We start from the raw sequence: 17,500 nt of genomic DNA on the forward strand, positions 1-17,500 counted from the left end.
CACACGCAGGTAATGGGTTTTTCATGGGGCTGACATCCCATCACATTATGCCGACAGAAGGACTTTCTGCTCATCTTCACTCCTCTTCGATCCCAACCAGAAGCAAGTGGAACCCGGTTACACACACACACACACACACACACACACACACACACACACACACACACACACACACACACACACACACACACACACACGTACATACACACTGATCATCAGTACCCATTAATAATGAATGGCCTCTAACGAAGCTCCGCCTTCTTCGGAGGCGGAGACTCAAATGATCAATAAAATGTTAATGAGCATCTCAGAAGCTAAACAAAAAGAGTGTTTTTACTAATTATTGATTCAGAGCTGATTAATATTGACGAGTTAGCCGTTAGCCGTTAGCCTGACGTGGGTTGGTGCTTTCAGGAGCTGCGACCCGGAAACCGGAGCCGGAGCAGGAGAAACAGTCGGACCACACGGTGAAGATCGCCGGCTCCATCGCCGGCGTCCTGCTCTTCATCATCATCTTCCTCGGCGTCATCCTGCTGATGAAGAAACGGTAAGGGGGCGTGGCCGGCACGGCGCCGTCTGGCGTCGGCCTCCATTCCAGTCATTTCAGGTGTTATCTTTGGTTTCATCGTTTTTTATGTGCTCATCCATTCATTCTGCTCTGAAAGCCGTTTTTTAGATTCAATAATATTGAAAACTTAATGGCTATTGATTACGTATTGATCCTCCAAACACACCTCCACCAATCGTTTAACGTTAGCTGCGGCGCTAGCTTTTTTTTCTGACTGATCCAGTTCACTTATTACAGTTAGCAGTTAGCGGTTAGCACTGAGTGAGTGATGGTGGTTAACGATAACAGGCAGCAATGCTAATGTTAGCACACTATATTTTGCGTCTCCACGTGGCATCACTTGTTTGTGGTATCCATGGCAACAAGGAGGAAAAATAACGTATTCAAACATTGTTTATATCATAAATTAAATAAAATATATAAAATAAAATATTTTATATTAAATATAATATAAATATTGAATATGATTAATTTAAATATTAATATTAAATATAACTAATACAATATTTAATATTTAGTGTATAAAATAAAAAAAGATAATTAAAGATGTCATTAATCACTCTGACCAATCTGAACATTCAGACAGCTAGCAATCCTAAAACTGTGTTAGCAAAGATGCTAACACAACTAGTTAGCATCCTGCGATCAGATTTTCCGTATTATTCCTCAAACATTAAATTAATTTTATCAGGTTAGATATAAGTTGAAAAACGTCTTGACCAGCTGAAACCAACATGCTAGCATGTTAGCATTAGCAATGGCTTCCATGTTTGATTCATTTATATAATTTTCAAACACAAAAATTTTTTTTTTGTTCAAACCTCCGACTTTGACCCAAGCTTTGGTGTAGCTTTAGCTAATAACATCGCGGCTAACAGCACTCAATAGGTGTGAATGTGACGGTGGCGTGTGATTGGCCGGCGGCGGCGGCGTCACTTTGTTGAAGGTTTGTCACAGGTTTTTCTTTTTTTTTTAAGATGACAAAATGATGGAAAATAAAAAATAAACGCGACAAACAGACAAATATTTAAAAAAAACAACAACTAAAAACACCGTCTGTTCTGCTGTTAGCGCTTTATGCTACGTGTATCCGTGCTGTAGATGGATGGGGCTCGGCCCAGTGGCGGTGAGGATGATGAGGATGAATAATGGAACAGATTGCAGCAGTAATCACCATTAAACTATATGTGGACCGACTTTATTCTCCAACATCAAACACACAACCCCCCGGGACGCGCACACACACACACACACACACACACACACACACACACACACACACACACACACACACACACATAATGTATCCTCCACACACACTTAAAAACAGAGAGAAAATCCTCTGTGTTTGGAGAACGTCGACGATAAGACAGAAATTTAGATGAAAGAGCGTTTCATTCTTTTTTTTTCAGTCGCTCGGAGCCGAATGGCTTCAGGCAACAGAGACGCACACACACACACACACACACACACACACACACACACACACGCGTGACGTGGAGTGTGTGCCGGACCCGATCGGCTCTGATCTCCCCAACAGATATTAGAGCGGGGAGCCGTTGTTGGGTCTCTAATGAGCTTTTTAATGTTGATGGGTGCGTTTGATTTCCACTCTGTGAGCAGACGGGGGTCAGACTCGTTACAGCAGGACTGAAAACAGGAAGTTGGGAGTTAGAACTCTGATTGGCTGCGGGGCGGGAGGGGGGCGGGGGGGTCAGAACTAGTTTTTATGGGTCAGAGTCCGGACCGGCGGGGGGATAAAGCAGGTGGGTGGTTGACGGTGTTTCCTCGTCCCTCAGTGATGATGTCACAAAACCATCCGTGGCCCCTCCTCCTCCTCACAGCAGCCAATCACTGCTCTCCATCTCCGCCTCCACACACGATACTTTAACTCATCGGTTCTGTTTTTCTCTCCGGGACATTAATCTGTTGTTTTTTCCTTTTTCTGTTTTTCTGTTTTTTCTTTCCCTCCATTTCATCCCTCCCTCTGCTCCGCCCCCCCACCACTCAGACGAAGAAATTATCACTCCTACACTTACTACCTGTAAGTAACCTGTTTGACCTCTGACCTTTCACCTCTAACCCTCATCTTCACCATAACATCAAACTGTAACGCCTCAAATCCTGAGATTTGAAATGTTTCCTATAAGAACCCCCCAAACGCCTCTGACCCCCCCAAACACCTCTGACCCCCCCAAACGCCTCTGACCCCCCCAAACGCCTCTGACCCCCCCAAACGCCTCTGATCCCCCTGAATGCTTCTGATCCCCCCAAACACCTCTGACCCCCCCCCAAATTTCTGATCCCCCCGAACACCCCTGCCCCCCGAATGCGTCTGACCCCCCTAAACTGCTGACCTCTGACCCTCAACCTCCGACCCCGCCCTGATTAGCGGTCGCTGATCCCGCCTTCCTCCAGTAGATGCTCCTACATTCAAATCAAACACCCCCCCACTAAATCTGTAGTTGTGTTGCACAAACACACCAACGGATGTAGCGACGTCGTTAGCGTAGCCGCCCTCGCCGCCGCTCGTCTCTGATTGGCTGTCGCTTGATTTGCCTTTAAGGCGTTAATCAGGTGCGCTCGTTTCCACGTTCACTTCACCGCGGCGCCCCCCAACCGGTGCTGTTCCCTCTGATAGGAGACGTAAAAATACCAGCGCTGCTCTGTGATCAATAAATAACATGTGGGGGGGGGGCGAGAGGGGGCGGAGCTTCCCTCCAGGTTGGACCTGAATTATCTCCAACCAACGCTTCCTCTGGGAGACAGGAAGTCCTCACACTCCCCCTCAGGTCACCGTGTGTGTGTGTGTGTGTGTGTGTGTGTGTGTGTGTGTGTGTGTGTGTGTGTGTGTGTGTGTGTGTGTGTGTGTGTGCTCACAAGAAGCTCCAGTTAAAAAAAAGAAAGAACATAAATTCAAGGAGCTTCACACAACATGGGATTAAATTAATCCAAAATATGAAATGATTTTTGTAATATTTCATTTATTCTTCTTTTTTTTTTTTCTTTTTTTTCCTCTCTAGTTGTTTTCGGTATTTTTTTTGTTTTGTTTTGTGTCTTTTTAATGTTTTTTTTTCCTCTGTTAAACATTTTAAAAACCACATTAATATTGAATGAATTAATCTCCTGCTCAGGAGCGGATTTATAATCTTAATCTCCATTAATTCAGGGTCTATTCTGCAGCGCGGCCAGATGTATGCGGACGGGCGGCGGGTGGCGTGTCTCTGAAGGAGGCTGTGATTTACCGCCCGGTGTGTGTGTGTGTGTGTGTGTGCGTGCGTGTGTGTGTGTGTGTGTGTGTGTGTGTGTGTGTGTGTGTTGTGTGTGTGTGTGTGTGTGTGTGTGTGTGTGTGCAGTGGAGCGGGGTTAATAGAATTAGCTGCCTGTAATAAACCTGTCTGATCAAATGATCGTTACAAGGAGAGATACACCTACACACACACACACACACACACACACACACACACACACACACACACACACACACACACACACACACACACACACACCGGCATCCATTACCACTAACAGCATTGTCCTGTCGCTCATTAGATTAGCATAGATTAGCCTTGACACGCATCCGAGTGTGTGTTAACGTTAAGTGTTGCTAAATCAATCAACCCCCGACACCTCGCTGATGATGTCATGACACATACACACACACACACACACACACACACACACACACACACACACACACGCGTCTCGTGAAAGCATCTGAACGCTGTTCTGCTGCAGTGATTTCTCAGGGAGGTGAGGTCACCTCCTCTCTATTCACTGGTCTCTATAGAGACTGAGGGGTCAGAGGTCAGAGGTCAGGGCGGCTGCTCGAAGGCAGAGAGGTCAGGAGAAAGAGAACGATGGAGACGCGGCCGATGGAGCGCACGAGAAAAAACGTTCGATGAAAGACCAATTAAAATCCCACCCAAAGCCAAGGAGAGGAGAAAACGTTCTGTCACAGTGTGTGTGTGTGTGTGTGTGTGTGTGTGTGTGTGTGTGTGTGTGTGTGTGTGTGTGTGTGTGTCTGTCTGTCTGTCTGTCTGTCTGTCTGTTAGTTTGTGTTTTTGTGTATATATTTGTATCTCTGTGAACATTTTGTGTCTCTGTGTATATTTTGTGTCTTTTTGTATATTTTGTGTGTCTTTGTGTATATTTTGTGTGTCTTTGTGTATATTTTGTGTCTTTGTGTATATTTTGTGTTTTTGTGTATATTTTGTGTCTTTGTGTATATTTTGTGTGTCTTTGTGTATATTTTGTGTGTCTTTGTGTATATTTTGTGTCTCTGTATTTTGTGTGTCTTTGTGTATATTTTGTGTCTCTGTATTTTGTGTGTCTGTGTATATTTTGTGTGTCTTTGTGTATATTTTGTGTGTCTTTGTGTATATTTTGTGTGTCTTTGTGTATATTTTGTGTCTTTGTGTATATTTTGTGTCTCTTTGTGTATATTTTGTGTCTTTGTGTATATTTTGTGTCTCTTTGTGTACATCGTGTTTGTCTAGTGTTGAATGTGATGGTTTCTTCTGGGCGTGTTGTTTACCTGTTTGTTTGTGTGGTAAACAAGCAGCTGTTGTTGCAGGTGTTCTCAGGGATGCGTTCAGGTCTGAATCAGTAGAAGAAGAAACTGAAGGTTTTTACCGTCTGACTGAACCACAGAGGAAGAAATAGGTGACATGAGGGGGAGGAGGGCAGCCTCGCCTCAGGGCGCTTTCACTGTCCTCCACGTTAACCCCGACACACACACACACACACACACACACACACACACACACACACACACACACACACACACACACACACACACACACACACACACACACCAATGCTTTCACTGATATCTTACTTTTCAGTTTAAAAGCCTGTTTTTATATTTATTTATATATTTATATATTTTTCCATCCTTTTCCATTTTCAGGTCAGGGTTAAATTTTCCATCGAGTGTGTGTGTGTGTGTGTGTGTGTGTGTGTGTGTGTGTGTGTGTGTGTGTGTGTGTGTGTGTGTGTGTGTGTGTGTGTGTGTGTAATTGAACAAATGGATGTTTTTCTTACACTCGGAATAGAAAGAGAGAAAATATGACAACCTTTTAAAACTGAGTGTTTTTCTGTGTGTTTGAGGATGAAAGGATGTTTTTCCTCTGCAGTGGATGGATGGAGACAGATGGACAGATAGATAGATAGATAGATAGATAGATAGATAGATAGATAGATAGATAGATAGATAGATAGATAGATAGATAGATAGATAGATAGATGGACGGACGGACGGACGGACGGACGGACGGACGGACGGACGGACGGACGGACGGACGGACGGACGGACGGACGGACGGACGGACGGACGGACGGACGGACGGACGGACGGACGGACGGACGGACGGACGGACGGACGGACGGACGGACGGACGGACGGACGGACGGACAGACAGACAGACAGACAGACAGACAGACAGACAGACAGACAGACAGACAGACAGACAGACAGACAGACAGACAGACAGATAGATAGATAGATAGATATATATTTCCACATTCCACCTTAACTCGGATGAAGCTCCACGTAATCCCACTCATACCACCTTAAGAGGCCACGTCCACAGAGTGCTGCCGGACCGCCTCAGGTGAAAGACGCCATCAGAGCAGAGAGTCTTCCCGTTTATTTTTTGCTCGCTTGAAGAAGACTTTGACCTCCAGCAGCACAGAGACAGGACACACCGACACTGCGAAGCTTCGCGAAGCTTCATAAACGCCTCGTTCCAATGGAACGTCTAAAAGTTTGCTCGACAAAACCGAATCGATCGGAATTTTCTTGAAATATAAACGTGTGTTCAGGTCGACAATGTGAAGTTTCTAACGGTCAGTGAAGGCCACGGTCATGGGAATGATTCAGTTTGTCCCCCCAGTGGTGCCTTCAGGGACCACCAAAGTTTGGGATTTTTGTATTGTTCACTCTGAACAAGAAATAATGAAGAATTTTATTGTTTTTGTCTCTGCAGGAAGTTGGCGAAGAAGAGGAAGGAAACCCTGAGCTCCAGACAGGAAATGACTCTGATGGTTAACAGCTCCCAGCACACAACGATGGTGGACACACACACACACACTCTGAACGGACGCAGTGAGTACACCAACGGGAGTGTGTGTGATATACTGACCAATGACGGATGAGAAAAAGGAGACAGATAAGACAAGAGACAGTCCAGGTTCACACAGTGAAACAGTCCAGGTTCACACAGTGAATAAAACAAAACAACACAAACAGGTGATGAAGGTAAATTGAGGAAGAAAAAAGAAACTTAAAAATGTAATGAAGGAACAACCAGACCTGAGATGAGATGGGAAAGAAAAGCGATGGATGAACAGAACAGCACAGATTTAGTACCGATGTGATAAAAGACTTTAAAAAAATGACAAATAGAGATAAAATGGGCTCCTGGTCGTCACGTCCGTCTTCCAGCTGGACGTAAACCGGGACAGGCAGCAGCTTTAAAGCTGAATATTCATAACGGGGGCCAGGATGTGACTGCAGGTGCTATGAGTGAGTGCTTCATCATGACATGATGGAGAGGCAGCCAGAGGGAAGAGGGGGATGATGGAGGGGTGATGGAGGTTTAGAGGACGGAGGAGTTGACCTTCCCTCAGGCGTCCACCTCCTCTGAGCTCCTCCACCGTCTCTTCTTCTGTCTCCTTCCCTTCCTGCCTTCTGTTCTTTATTTCTTACGCTGCTGCTAAATATTCATTTTTTTATCCGTAATAATGATAATATTAACAAAACGCTTCCTGACGGGACTCATGAATTATTCTCGTCTTCTGCCTCCGTCCAGCTGTGTCGTCTCCATCCTCCTTCACCCTGAAGACCAACACCATCAGCACCACCATTCCCAACTCCTACTACCCAGGTAATCCTTCATGTTCAACGCTGAAACGTACCAGCCGCTCTCGAACGCATCGGACTCCATTCACATGTCCCAGGAGGCAGTGGGGCATGACATCATCACACTGCTCCTCAGTCTAGATTCAGGCCTGGAGAACCTTGAGGGACCTGGTGTAGAGGAGACGTTCACCAGGACCTCCTGAAGGGGGCGCCAGAGAGGGGACGGAGGAGATAACGCGTTAGAATCAGTTTAATCCGTTAGCCTGTTAGCCTCTGTTAGCCTGTCAAAGTCTCCACAGTCCAGCTTCACGCAGTGAAACAGTCCAGGTTCACACAGTGAAACAGTCCAGGTTCACGCAGTGAAACAGTCCAGGTTCACGCAGTGAAACAGTCCAGGTTCACGCAGTGAAACAGTCCAGGTTCACACAGTGAAACAGTCCAGATTTAATTTAATTTAATTTTTTGAATTCAATTTAATTTAATTGTGTTGTTAAATTAACTGATCAATTTAATCAGTTTAACTTTAAGAGTCAGATCCACTGACTTCACCCAAGTGAGGCGGATGTCCAGACGTGAGGGAGCTGACCTTCCCTTCTTCTTCTCTTTCTCCTTTGTCCTGTCTGTCTGTATACCTGTCTGTCTCTCTGTCTCTCTCTCTGTCTGTCTGCTGCTGATGTCTCCTGGTCACAGATCCCTTCGTTCCGACGGCCATTCTGGGTGAGACACTTTTCCTTTTCCTCCTCTAGGACAGAACAACCTGGACAGGTAGACAGACAGGGCGTGGACAGACAGACAGGTGGACAAGAGACAGGTCAAAGGGTAGAAGAGGATGGAGAGAATGAGAAAGAGAAAGAGAGAGTGATATTTTGGCTTCCATTCATCCCTGCTTGCTTCTCGTTCAGGTGCTTTCTACACTTTGTTTTTTTTTATTTTATGTTTTTTATTTTTGAAGAATTTCCTTTTTTTCCCCTCCAAATCCTCCATTTTAAGTTTTATATTTATTTTATTTAATTTATAATAATATAAATATTTATATTTAATTCATATTTATTTAATTTTAAAGATAATTCTGTTTTTGTTTGTTGAGCTTCAATACTTACTTTAAATTTGATTTATTTGTTTATTATTAATATTGTGGTATTTAATTTTATACATTTTGACATATATTTTTCCTTTTTAATAGAGGTACATTTAGTGTAATTTTTAATTCATACTTATTTAAATTTTTCTTAGTTCTTTTATCAAAATAGTAAAAAAAAAAATTTTTTTAGTTTCTTCACTTTTTCTTTGGTTTGGCTAGTTTTTTTTAATTTTGTCTGTATTTAAACGACGGTGGGCTTCACTCCATCCCCGCATCCACAACATTCCTGCGTGTCGTGTTGACGTCACGTCTGTCTGTGACCTCCGACCTCTGCATGGACACAACACGCCAGCGTGGACGGGGGGGGGAGGAAAAGTCAAATCCAGTCAGTCAGGGGTCGCGCTAGCAGCTGCTTCTCCTCTCCGGACATCTCGGCTGTGATTCGTTGATGTTTGTGGTTCCTTTTCTTGTTTCATCGCTAAAGAAGCGGGAAAATTAACGACGTCTCGGTTCGAGTCAGAGAAAGACCAGAGGAGACGAACGTCGAGCTCAAAGTGAAAGATAACTGGAGCTAGAAGGGCCCTCAGTCGGATGCAGACCTCCTACATTAGATCAAATAATTCTGAATCCAAAAATCCAGGTTTGATCGAACACAACAAATTTGATGAAAGTCTGTTTTGTAATTTATGTTAAATATCAAATACAGTCTACTTCCTGAATCTTCTCCTTCATCGCATCCGCTCCTCGTCTGCTTAGCCAATCAAATTCAAGGAAAATCTACCAGGTAGTTTCTGTTTCATCCTGCTAGCAAACAAACAAACAAACAAACAAACAAACAAACAAACAAACAAGTGCTTTTTTTGACGCTAAAAGCGTGATTGTTACGTTTCGTACTGTAGCTGTGGCCCAACAAACACGTCGCGCTTCTCTTCAGCTCAAAACGGCACGCTACCACTTCCAGCTCAGATGCTAACTACCGTGCTAAATGCGCTGCTAAGCTAGGTGAAGGAAGGGAAACACTAAACGCGAACAGGAACCGTCAGATAAATTCCTCTCTCCTCTCTCCTCAGGCTAGCTAACCTGTCCTCAGGTCAGACTCTGACGTTAGCCGAAGCTACAAGTCTTACATCCAGGGTACAGTTAGCCAGGTTAGCTTAGACTCTTGCTGCTAGTTGCTATACGTTCAAATAGAGCTACCACAGTGCTAGGAGTTAGTTTTTGTTTAATTCATGCTAGCTGTGAGTTAGCAGTAGACTAGCTTAAATCCAGGCTAAAGCTAAAGCTAAAGTGTTGCTTATACCCTGTCTCCTCTCTCTTCTTCTTCTCTTGAATCTTTCTCTCTTAAAGTGCCCATTAATGGTAAGTGGTTAAATTTGGGAATCGGGGGCGGGACTCATGTTGGGGGAGGGGTGTCTGTCCCCACGGCGCATGGAGCCACACCCACCACCTGCTCTGATGTCATCAGTTCCGCCCCATTTTCACCACTATGTCAAATCGTGATGTCACAATGCCCGACTCCTCCCACCATTTCACGTCCAATCAATCGGCCCCGCCCATCTCTCTTTTTCTGATTGGTTGCTGTTTTTGTTGTTGTGGTCGCCTCCTTCATCATATCAGAAGTCACTGCCCATCTCCTCACCCTTGCCATGATTGGTTGGGCTGTTTGGGATAGAGTTTCTGATTGGTCAGTCAGACCCAAGGCTAGCCAATAAGAACAGAGTTAGCGAGTGTTAGCGAAGGTTTGGAGTCTTTGTTGAAATGTTGGGGTCGGAGTCCTGGACGTTTGTTTGACGGCTGTTTTCTTCCAGGACTCTGAACTCTTTGCTCTTTTCACATTGCAGCTCCACCAAACCTGGACCACATCTGGACCGGTACTGGTACCAAGATGTAATGGATCTGGACCAGTACTGGTACCATGCTGTACCAGATCTGGACCACAACCGGTACCACGTGGTAACAGATCTGGACCACAACCGGTACCACAGTGTACCGGATCTGGACCAGTACCGGCACCATGCTGTTCGGATCTGGACCAGTACCGATACCATGTGGTACCAAATCTGGACCAATTCTGGTACCACTCTGTACCGGATCTGGACCGGTCTTATAGTCTGGCACTTTACCATGAAATAAACCGGTGTTGAAACTACACCTTTCTTGATCAGACTATCGATCAACGTTGGTGGCAGCAGTGTGAAAAATAAACCAATCCCAATCCTCTCTCCTGTCATGTGATTTGATGTGTGTACCATTCATCTGTGTCGTCGTGGTAACGGCTGTGGATGTGGATCAGGGCTGGTTACTGTCAGAACAGATTAGTCGACAGCTGGGTCTCTGTTCAGGGATCGTCTCCGTCAAAGGTTGTAGTCGAAGACCAATCACCTCAAAACGTAGTCCCGTTTCCAGGGACACCATATCCCAAGATTCCTTGTGCACCAGTGCAAAGGATGCCCTTAAACATCTGAAGACTTGAATTATTTTTACCACTTCTACCCCACCGTATTACTTTCATCACAATTGACTTGAGTTTCTTACAACTTCAACTAGAAATAGCCATCAACTCTAGTTGTCAATGTTGCTAGGCAACTGGATCGATGCTTGGTTGAGGAACGGGAAGAGCTGCTGACATGAAGCGGTCTCCTTTGACAGTGTAGCCTCATCCAATCACAACGGTTCAATCCAATGGAGGCAACCCCGTAGTTACCTCTGTTACTATTTAACTTCCTGTCTGCACAGGAAGGGGAGACAGGAAGCATTTGGGCTCGCTTCCTTTGACTAAATTGAGTTGCAGAGGTGTTCCTCCAGTGGGCTGGTCCATGAAACGTCACGGATGCACAAAGGATCTTGGGTAAAGTGAAAAATGTCTGTAGGTTCTCAGTTGTCCAGGTCATGGTTCTCCAAAGCCGTTTAAATCAATCCACTGCACTTAAATAAAGGTTCTAGGAGGCTTCTTCAGTTCTAGTGTTGGGGTGGCACCACCAGAACTGAAGAAGCCTCTTGGATGAGAGGTGAAACGTCTCCTAGAACCTTTATTAAAGTCCAGTGGATTGATTTAAACGGCTTTGGGTAAAGTAGAAAAAGAACCTCCTTTGGTCTTCAAATACGGCCTTTGAAGGAAGGCGGTCCTAAAATAAGACCCAATCAGGATCAGTCTGAAATACGACTACAGAAATAGATTTGAAGCCCTGATGGAAACCAGTCTGGATTCTGACTGGTCAGTCTGGGCCGGTCCATCCCATCCAACATGAACATCCATCCCCTACTGTCGGTCCGTCGTCTCTGACGAGTCCAGGTCATGTGACCTCTGGTGTGCTGTTCTTGTGTTTGCCTCCCCCACCCCCACCCTCAGACGACAGCCACACCATGACCAGTGAAACCAGCAGCCTGGTCCAGTCCCACTACAAACAGCGCGAGTCGGAGCGCGAGGCGCCGCCCTACCAGACGGGGCAGCTGCACCCGGCCATCAGGGTGGCCGACCTGCTGCAGCACATCACCCAGATGAAGTGTGCCGAAGGCTACGGCTTCAAGGAGGAGTACGAGGTGAGGACACACACACACACACACACACACACACACACACACACACACACACACACACACACACACACTCTAGTCAGTCCCTGTTTGGGTTTATGGATAACTTCACCAATAATGATCGGATCACACAACAATAAAGGAACCAAACGTTTGAGCGACTCATCCAGAAGCCTGTCCAAGTTCAGAGATGGGGTTACCGTGGAAACAGCAACAGGAAATCCTGACAGAAACCTTCAAGGGACAACAAAAGAAAGAAGTCACTCCGTCTGTGAGGAAGACAAAGTTGGGGCATCACTGGGTTTTAGAAAACTACGAAGAACCCAAGCAGATCTCAGACTCCACCAAGACCCGGTTCCAGAAGAAGTTCTGGATCAGTCTAGAGGCGAGAACCTGACCAGAACCAGAGGAACTCTCTGTTTCCCATCAGGTGATGCCTCTAGAATGATCTGGAAGAAGTTCTGGATCATTCTAGAGGCCGGAACCTGATGGGAACCAGAAGAACCTTCTGGAGGGCCTGAAGGAGGCAAACCAAGAAGATTCCAGAGCTGGAGGAACGGGATCAGATTCCTCAGGAACCAGATGGTGGATCTGGATCAGGTTCAAGGGTCTCTAGAAGAACCGGAGATGCTGGGATCCCTGTATTGATCATTGATTCCACTCTTGTGTGGTTTGGTTGATCCAGTGGATCTATAGAGATGAGGGCTGATGCTTCTCCTCCAGACAACAACCACGACTCTGACCCTCGTTTCTCCCATCAGAACCTTTAACCTTCCATCCAGTCGCCGTGTGTGTGTGTGTGTGTGTGTGTGTGTGTGTGTGTGTGTGTGTGTGTGTGTGTGTGTGTGTGTGTGTGTGTGTTCACGTTGGAGATAAACAACAACAAACAAAAGGTGTGATTGTACCATATGCTGGAGATTGTTGGTTGTTTACCACCTTGTCAATCAACGGATTGTTGTTTCAGTCTAAAAATACCCCCCCCACGTCTATTTTTACCGTTTAGTCTTAAAATGTCAGAAACGATTCGACAAACTTCTCAAGTGATGTTTACTAATGTCTTGTTTTGTTCGGGTGACAAAAAATAAGAAAAAAGAAAAGAAAATTCAGTTCATTGTAAAACAGAAAATCAGAAGAGATCAATCAGTTTAAAATGCTGATCAATAGCTAATAACTGATCAATGATTTCAGCAGGAGAGAGAATAAGACGATAAACACAGCAGCAACATCCAATACGGTGTGTGTGTGTGTGTGTGTGTGTGTGTGTGTGTGTGTGTGTGTGTGTGTGTGTGTGTGTGTGTGTGTGTGTGTGTGTGTGTGTGTGTGTGTGTGTGTGTGTGTGTGTGTGTTCAGGTAGCATCCATTAGCAAGTTTCTCTACTGATGAAAATGGGAAACACGCACACACACACACACACACACACACACACACACACACACACACACACACACACACACACACACACACACACACACACACACACACACACACAGACATACATTATATATCTTCCCTCTAGCTAATGGGCCAAAACAGGGAGTAGCTAGTATGTGTGTGTGTGTGTGTGTGTGTGTGTGTGCGTGTGTGTGTGCTAGCGGGCTGCCCTCTGGGCTAATCCATTATACATACTGAGTACACACACACACACACACACACACACAATCGGAGTATTTTCACCCTCCATTTGCAGAAAGTTAGCGGTGAGTTCTTTCACCATTTCTGTTTCTGTCACACTCTCCGTCTGTCTGTTTGTTAAACGATGGTTTCAAACCAGATTGTTCCCAGTAGCCCAGTATGTTCCCAGTAGCCCAGAATGTTCCCAGTAGCCCAGATTGTTCCCAGTAGCCCAGAATGTTCCCAGTAGCCCAGAATGTTCCCAGCAGCCCAGAATGTTCCCAGCAGCCCAGAATGTTCCCAGCAGCCCAGAATGTTCCCAGCAGCCTCAACATGGAAGTGCATGGGCGTCGACCACATTTGAAACGGACACAGATCAATAAGTGGATCAATAACTGGATTTTGTTTGTTGTTGTTTTTTTCTGAAATTTCTCATTTGAAAATTCTACTCAACCACTAAAAACGTAGAACAGAAATTCGAACCTGTCAAAAGTAAAAAACTACAAAACATTGAATGAATAATTTTTAAACACAACTTTGCTGAAGTCCTGATCCGGTGTGACTCCGGTCTGGTCACACTGGAGTTACTGGAAACTGGTTTGAAAGGTTTCTTGAATTTTGATCCAAATGCATGAAAATGATGTGAAATGTTTCTTCTGCTTTTGTAATCTGATTACTTGTGTAACTAACGCAGCTGTTTTCTTGTGCGACACAAACATTCGTGTTGAGTCGTGTGCACAGCGACAGTTAGCATCAAGGGAGACCTTTAGGGACACGTCAACGTTAGCTTAGCGTAAAATAAACGCGTTAAATTGTTTTTATTCTTTAAAATTTTGGGGATTTTTAGAATAAATGTGTTTGAAGGAATAGATTAAACTCTTATCTAGATAATGATGAGGCCAGCGATTGATCTATTGATTGATTCCTGATGTGAAGTGCTACGTAGCCGATTAGCTGACGATTGTTATCTCCCTCCATGCTTCCCTTTTATAATTAATCTGATTGGACAGCTTAACGAGGTAAGACACCTTCACATTCTTAACATCATGTGTTCTAGATTAGAAGCTAGACGCTAGCTAACGCCCAGCACACACAGACACATTAGCTCTGTAGCTCTGTTAGCTTAGATTCTCCTAGCCACAGTTTGCATTAGCGTCGTGTTTGAGTTTGAGTCAGCGTTAGCCGACTGTTTCCTCCCAGAACAGGAAGTGCCGTTAAATTGCTCTTCTTTAATTATCCATTAAAGAAACAGACGGTTAGCGCTGCGGCTAACACGTAGCATGAGAAGCAAACTGAGGCTGGTTCACCGTGTTTCTGTGCACTTCCTCTAAGCTGGGCAAACGCTGGGCGATTTGAAGTCACTTGACGCCTGAAAGTCGACGTCAGGGGTTTGTTGGTTCTAGTAAACAAATCCCAACATGGTGGAACCTCCGGTTCCGTGTGAAGCAGGCCGTCGTCGCCACCTGAGTGGGCGGCACCAGGTGCTGGTTGACGGTCGGACCTCCAGCGTTTGCCCAGAGCATGTTTGTGGAGAACGATTCTGTTTGATTCCTGTGTGTTTGGATCAAAACTGTGTGAGGGGAGCAGGAAAAGGATTGGAACAGACAGACGGCGAGTCCAGGAAACAAACCAATCAAATCAAATCAAACCGATGACATCACCGGAACCCAACTGACAACATCTGGACCTTCAGGTCCTGGGAGCAGAGTCAAAGACTGTCATAGTACCCGGTTCCCTCCTGAATCAGACCTTAACCCTGTCAGGAACCCGACTTGTTTGGTTCAGAACACATCATCCAATCAGAACTTGTTCCTCAGCTGATTGGTTCTGCAGAGCTCCTGAACCAATCAGCTGCTTCTATCAGATATCGATCAGCCGGGTCTGATCAGAACCAGTCGCGTTAAATACGGGCTTGTTCCCAGGAGGTAGCAGTAGCATTACCACTAGCACTAACACTAGCATTAGCACTAGCATTAACACTAGAATTAGCATTAGCACTAGCGCCAGTGAGATAGTGCAGTCGTTAGTTCATTCTTCTGTTTTTTACTTTTTTCCCTCCCTTTGTTCTTCACTGTCAGTCAGTGTGTGTGTGTGTGTGTGTGTGTGTGTGTGTGTGTGTGTGTGTGTGTGTGTGTGTGTGTGTGTGTGTGTGTGTGTGTGTGTGTGTGTGTGTGTGTGTGTGTTTGTGTGTGTGTGTGTGTGTATGACATCACTCACCTCTGGGTTTGATGGATGTCTGGGGCTGTTAGACGGCTGTCACACACATCTGTCTGCAGGCATTTTAATGAGCGACCCGGGAAACCGACTGAGGATCAGACAGACAGACAGACAGACAGACAGACAGACAGACAGACAGACAGACAGACAGACAGACAGACAGACAGACAGACAGACAGACAGTCAGACAGACAGACAGACAGACAGACAGACAGACAGACAGACAGACAGACAGACAGACAGACAGACAGACAGACAGATTGATTCTGAGCGTTTTTCTCATAATTGGACGCAATCGTCTACGCCGACCATGTAAGGAGTGTCTGTGTGTTCAAGATGACAGGAAGTCAATTTATGCTAATGAAGGGGTGTGTCGTCACTGGTTTTGAACCAATCCCGTCTCTTTGTCTCCTCAGAGTTTCTTCGAGGGCCAGTCGGCTCCGTGGGACTCGGCCAAAAAGGACGAAAACCGCATGAAGAATCGCTACGGCAACATCATCGCCTGTACGTACCGCCTCCATCATGAAGTACGCTGCTCTGTGATTGGTTGAGGGGGCGTGGACGCCAGGCTGATTGGTCAGACTGGTGGACAGCAGCGATGTCCCACCGGACAGTGAACGCACCGCCGTCTGAGAGCATCAGGCGGGTCAGGCTCTATCCTCACCCCCCCCGGCGGCGAACGCATCAGGGACCTGCTGAAGCTAATGTGCTAACGTTAGCGTTGACAGCTAGCGCTGACAGCTGTTCACTTTCAGCTGGCGGCTAACGCTAACACACACATTCTGTCCTGGGGGGGCACGATTATGCTAATGAGGTGTGATAGCTACGGTGGCCTGGAGGGACACGCGTGTGCGCTCAGATAACAGTTAGCGACGGCACTGACAGCCAATCAGCTGCAGGCATCCAACTGACTGGGCGGAGCTTAGGAGCGACTTTAAATTTTACATTTGACTCGAACATCAATTTGAAACCAGAGGAGATTTATTCTATGTTTATTTTAATCATTGTGACTTATTAATTCAATATATAGACCGATTATTGATTATTGATTGGATAATTTACTATCAGCTGTGATGCTAAAACAGGAGCTAAATCACAGAAATACGATTTATTTTAGTCGTCAATTATTCATTTAAAGACAATAACCGTTTTAATTTAATTTAACGATTTATTTCTTACTTTAATGTGAGGATTGATCAGCAGAGGAACGTTCCTATCAGTTAATTGATCAATGCATCAAATGTTGGACTTTGAATGAATTCAGTTTGAAGACAAACGGTTTATTTTTTTAAATTAGATGTTTGAATCTTTAATGAAGGTTTACTTTGATTTTTCATATAATGTTATTATTAGGATTTAGAGTTGAAAAGCAGAATATAAGGATTAATAATGAATGTATAGAGACCACAGCCCCCCCCCCCTTTCCGGTTGTTCTCGTCGTTTATCTGAATGAATGTAATGAAGCGCTTTTTAATTTATTATTAGGTCATTTATTCAACACAAACTAATTAGAGGTGATTATGTTCAGCTTCATCAGGACAACAAGCAGCCCAATTAACACTGTGTGTGTGTGTGTGTGTGTGTGTGTGTGTGTGTGTGTGTGTGTGTGTGTGTGTGTGTGTGT

General features: G+C 45.1%; 1 protein-coding gene across 7 annotated transcripts in view; it reads left to right on the plus strand.

Annotated features, from left to right (window-relative positions):
* LOC137614019 (receptor-type tyrosine-protein phosphatase mu-like) overlaps nt 1–17,500 on the plus strand; it is an 82,534-nt gene that overhangs the window by 50,074 nt on the left and 14,960 nt on the right. For 2 of the 7 annotated variants that reach the window (XM_068343426.1, XM_068343430.1), the window contains 7 exons: nt 415–547; nt 2,580–2,612; nt 6,559–6,677; nt 7,384–7,458; nt 8,124–8,150; nt 11,864–12,054; nt 16,293–16,380. In XM_068343426.1, the coding sequence (XP_068199527.1) occupies nt 415–547; nt 2,580–2,612; nt 6,559–6,677; nt 7,384–7,458; nt 8,124–8,150; nt 11,864–12,054; nt 16,293–16,380 (666 nt within the window). The remainder of the gene's footprint in view (nt 1–414; nt 548–2,579; nt 2,613–6,558; nt 6,678–7,383; nt 7,459–8,123; nt 8,151–11,863; nt 12,055–16,292; nt 16,381–17,500) is intronic. The other 5 variants (XM_068343428.1, XM_068343431.1, XM_068343429.1 and 2 more) reach the window with 3 other exon arrangements.

The sequence above is a fragment of the Antennarius striatus genome, chromosome 20 (assembly GCF_040054535.1).
Source record: "Antennarius striatus isolate MH-2024 chromosome 20, ASM4005453v1, whole genome shotgun sequence".
Classification (NCBI taxonomy): domain Eukaryota; kingdom Metazoa; phylum Chordata; class Actinopteri; order Lophiiformes; family Antennariidae; genus Antennarius; species Antennarius striatus.